Source organism: Triticum dicoccoides, chromosome 2B (genome assembly GCF_002162155.2).
Source record: "Triticum dicoccoides isolate Atlit2015 ecotype Zavitan chromosome 2B, WEW_v2.0, whole genome shotgun sequence".
In the NCBI taxonomy this organism is placed as follows: Eukaryota; Viridiplantae; Streptophyta; class Magnoliopsida; order Poales; family Poaceae; genus Triticum; species Triticum dicoccoides.
The window spans coordinates 820,917,335-820,922,382 of record NC_041383.1 but is presented as its reverse complement, the minus strand read 5'-3'; the positions used below and the strand labels follow the sequence as shown (position 1 = coordinate 820,922,382).

Here is a 5,048-nt window from a genome sequence, read left to right as displayed (position 1 = left end):
TTGTGTATAGTTCATTTTCTTTCTATTTCTTCCTGAGTTGTTTCGGATTGGTCGTGTTGTTTATCACTCTTTCTCTCTTTAATATAATACATGCAGCTCTTCTCCATGGTTCAGAAAAAAACTCGATGTTTGGTGGACGCCAAAACTCAAAGTTGCATCAGTAGTACACCACCGATGAATTCAAAATTTACTAAAATATACTCCCTCAGTGTCAATTTTTTTTTCTTATTTTGATACAGAGGGAGTAATATAGATCATTAGTTTTACAGAAAATACATATAGTAGCAATGTACTATTAATGGATAATATATGGTCTGTATTCTGCAAGTATATCCCTCTTAAAGTATAACTAGATTGCCGTGTTTCCATTTTTGTTTGATTGGGTGCCTGCTACGCACAGAGTGTACGTATAATGCTATTCACTCAGCAATGTCTGCTTCTATGCTTACTGTTCCCGCTTGCGCTTCTAGTTTTAACAAGGATCGCCATTCCATACCTATTGCTGTCGTATACCTATTCATGCATGAATAACTGAGTAACAACAATTTACAGAGGCTCGACTGCAACTAAGAGGTTCAGGATGCAGGAGACGAATATATAATAAGAGTGCCTCTTCAGCTAAAGGTCAGTGCAGCACTTTTGGAAGAAAAACATGATTGTTTTATGACATCTTGAATAATTTACGAAAATACTAACGCCTACATGTATGGCAGTTTTACAATTCATCCACACACGTGGATCACCGTCCAGTCGAGTTTGCACGAATATTGACATATTGAGATAGATTTTGCATGCCACGTAGGATAGGGCTGGTGTGTGGGCCTTGGAGAGTTCGCCCACACGCCCCGCACACGCGGTTTGCCAGCTACACTGTGTGGGCGAATTAGTTTCTGCCCACACAGCCAACACCTAGTCCACGCGCGTTTGGGCGAACTGATTTTGGCCCACACGATACTCATACAATGTTGGATGGCAACTACAGTTACGCATACGTGTCAACTAGGTAAGCACACATGGCAACTATGACTCATTGCTAGACGGCAATTGCAGTTGCGCGTATGTGGCAACCAGATAAACACACATGGCAACTACTGTTTGACCATATGTGGCAAGTAGTTAATCACACATGGCAACTATGGTTTGATTACACGCGACAACTACCATAAAATAGACATGGCAACTATAGTTAACCAAAACAGATAGAGTTGCCATGCTTTTACAACTACATTTGCCATCCCGAATAACTACATCTGTCATCCCGAATGAAAACTAAATCGTCATCCCGCGGGTATCTAAAGTAGCTGTGCCAGGACGTGTGGGCATTTTTGTTTCGTGCCACACGCGCGTGATGGAAATGAGTAGTACTTGTTGGGCGTGTGGCACGAAGTAGCTGCGCCTACATGTGTGGGCAATTCTAATGTCTGCCCATACAGCCCGTGTGGGCTGCCTTCTGCTCACGCCACACACGGTGATTGGGTGTATGTATAATGCGATTCACTCAGCAATGTCTGCTTCTATGCTTACTGTTCCCGCTTGCGCTTCTAGTTTTAACAAGGATCGCCATTCCATACCTATTGCTGTCGTATACCTATTCATGCATGAATAACTGAGTAACAACAATTTACAGAGGCTCGACTGCAACTAAAAGGTCCAGGATGCAGGAGACGAATATACCATAAGAGTGCCTCTTCAGCTAAAGGTCAGTGCAGCACTATTGGAAGAAAAACATAATTGTTTTATGACATCTAGAAAACTTTATCGAGCATAGCAAAGTCTGTCTAATCGCTATCCCTATCCTTTCTCCCACTTTAGCTTTAGCTTTACTAGAATTTCCAGTACAGCAAGGTCTTTCAAAGCTTGTCTAATTGCTATCTTGAAAACTTTGTTCAGGATAGCAAAGTCATCTAATCGCTATCCTTTCTTTCACTTTAGCTTCACTAGAATTTCCAGTAGCATGTCTGCTTTTACTAGTATTTCAGGCAATTTATACAACTTGCTCAAACAGCTGTACATCAATATCAATATTGACTGAATCAACATAATAGAAACTTTGTCCACGACACCAAGTCTTGATACCTTTGCTGTGAAATTAGCTTTCATAGAACTTCCAAAAGCACGTCGCTGTCGCATCCTTCGTTGTCGCCAATTCTCTAAACATCTTCCAGGTTTATTCAGCCTCAAGCCATTGTCAAGACAAGTCCGATGACATCGTAGATTTGACTTAGTGGGGCACGCACATGATTCTTGCATGGGGTCTATGGGCGCCATCACCAACTCATGAGCAGAAGAAAACAGATAAATTCAGTGAAACATCGACGAGGACTGCACGTCACTGGACGGGGGAATTTTATTTCTCATCATCAAACATAATAGATTTACTCAACATAATAAGTGACGACAAAGCACGCACCGAGACACCGGGGGCAAGTTAAAAATGGAGGTCCCGATGGACACTCCATCGATCATATCGAGTTAAACAAAGAAAAACACGCTTGTTTGAACTAAAACTGAAACTGGCGCGTTACAATGGGCATGCACTAACATAATTCAAACCGTGTAAATACCAAACGCGATGAGTTGCGTATCGTCGGCACGGCCAAAGAAGCCATCGATGCTTTGGTCTTCCGGCACATCAGCATTGAAAGGAGTACCGGTTGTACGTCCAAATGGTCCATACGTTCCTTCGTTTGTGACAAACTTCAGTGACTCAATGACAGTCTGCCCACTGTTAAGGCTGATATGTGTTCCGGATACTGCTTTCAAAATCTCCCGAGGCCCTAGCTGGACCTGTAAAATATCAACAAAAGGAAATCATTGGTCAACAACTGACCTTGCAATTTTGGCAACTCTACAAACAACACCGGCCAAACCCAGCTAGCTAACTACATTGATTATATGAATTCTATCCATCAAAGTAATGAGAAGCTCTTCTGGGTGGAGTGGTAGACAACATAAAGGCAGCTGTCGCCGGCCTGGGTTCGAGTCTTCTCATCTCCTATAAGAATAAAACCGGGGGAATCTCCCCTCTATTCTCATTCCATCGAAGTAATGAAAAATTAGCAATCCCAGAACCAAAATATGCATGACAAACCTTTGTGGGGATACCATTACCACCGCCCCAAGAACCTGTGGTGCGCCTCTTGCCGGACAGGTCAACGTAATTGCATGAAAACATTGCAATTGTCCCCTCATGGACGATCGTCATACTTTCTATGCGCCATGGCTGTTTTGAGTCCGTACCTGAACCACCATGTCCACCCCATGAGCCAGCCTTTGTGAGAGCGGGCAAGCTCTGTATCATATACAAGCAATATGATCTCCATCAGCTAGCTCGCTATATTCCTAACGGCTCGGCAACAAGGATCCGTACCTAAAATTAAATTCGTCGATGAACTTGCACATAATTAAATCACCAAAAATAGCTTCAACTAATAAATAAACACTCTTCTCACCTGCATGCTGCAAAATCCATGGAAGCTAAGCTCCCATGTGTCTCCATCCTTTACCACCTCATGGAATTTCACCTTGACTACACCACGTGCCATCGCAAGATCACCTGTCCCGCCAGTAATAGACCACTCACTTGGTTGCTCAAAGGTCGCTGAGAGTCCCATTAACTGGAGCGTGGAACCCTTAAACCTGTGTAATTGGACTTTTAAGTATCCTAACGAGAAGCTATTGCTTAGTCCTCCTATGCCTGAATGCACAGAGATGTTGCTGGTGACCAACAAAATCTTATATAAGCTATTTTTTTTCTTTCTGAAAAACGAGAGCTAGCGTCGGTTGCTTAGGATTACAATGCAAAAAAGGGGGCAAGAGTACCTACAATCGAAAGCCTAAATACACATGAAAACTAAAAATAACATGTACACATCCTTACCTTCCATTCGTGAACTCAAGGGTGACGGAATGACTCCATTTACTAGCATAGGTTTGCTGGCCTTGGGCACGACCGACAAGCTTCGCGCCTGGGCCAGTGCCATCATATATTGTCCAGTCAACTATGAATGTATGGCCCCACCTAGCGGTAGCATTGTGGTTTATTATGGCTCCTCTGGTTGGGTTTGGTCCAGAAGAAGCGTTGTGCAAGTACAAGCTACGGAAGTTAAACTCGGTGTTCTCCAACAGTCCAGCGAACGGTGCAATCTGGAAACTGGCCATGGGGAGGGGGGTGGAGAGCACTAGGATGGCTAGCTAGACGAAGGCACCAACCTTGTCTTAGTTTGTGTCCGTTGTGGCTGGACGATGTAGGGGTATATATTTATAGAAAGATCTCTACCTCTTTGGTTCACGTGCTAACCTAGTTGTGGAGAGAAGAGAAAGGCTAGCTGTGGGGTCACCTCACCCTTATCTTGCCTCATGTCTCCCTTCGTTGCTTGTCACCTTCCCAAGTTTCTATTCTTCGAAAATGACTCAGCACTAAAGGTTGATCAAAAGTATCCAGCGGCAGGCGCGATCAGCAATGTACAAATATTCTTATATATGACATGATTCTCAAAGGTTGATCAAAAGTATAAAACATCCAAAACATAACAAAAACTTACATTGAGGTCCCTAGCCATTGAATGACCATTGATGCTGCTAGAACGAGTCGCTGACACATCTCCCATACAAGAGCTGGTCTAACCTGCTGATGATATCTGGGAAGTCTTTGTGGACGTGCCCCTAAGAGCATCTCCAGCCGTTGGCACCCTCAGGAGGCATAAAAATCGCCGACTGGGGGCAAACCGGCGGTATAATCGGCTCTGGGGGCGGCATCCAGTCGTCGCCCCCAGGTGCCGATGTCGGCCCATCTTTCGGCCCACTTTCGGCGAAAAATGGCCGATATCGGCGCGAATTGGCCCATATTCGGCGTGAATTCTCCACATAAATAATTTTTTTATCACATAGTTCATCACAGAAAATCAATAGAAATCAAATAGTTCAATACAAATTATATAGTTCCGCATGCAAACATCCTCATAGCTGCCGTGCACTTCTGAACTGAGGTGAATCCAAGTGTGCCGGTGCAATCCTTCTTGCACTTGAAGTAGCTGTCGAACTCCCGG

The 5,048-nt window shown here is 43.9% G+C and overlaps 1 protein-coding gene across 1 annotated transcript; it reads right to left on the bottom strand.

Annotated features, from left to right (window-relative positions):
* Positions 1-2,524: 2,524 nt before the first annotated feature.
* Positions 2,525-4,195, bottom strand: LOC119369017. Its single transcript, XM_037634093.1, has 4 exons — positions 3,881-4,195; positions 3,453-3,639; positions 3,092-3,292; positions 2,525-2,787 (listed from the first exon to the last, which is right to left on the bottom strand). Exons 1-4 carry the CDS (start codon positions 4,159-4,161, stop codon positions 2,548-2,550), a joined length of 909 nt encoding a protein of 302 aa, XP_037489990.1. The 5' UTR covers positions 4,162-4,195; the 3' UTR covers positions 2,525-2,547.
* Positions 4,196-5,048: the final 853 nt, after the last annotated feature.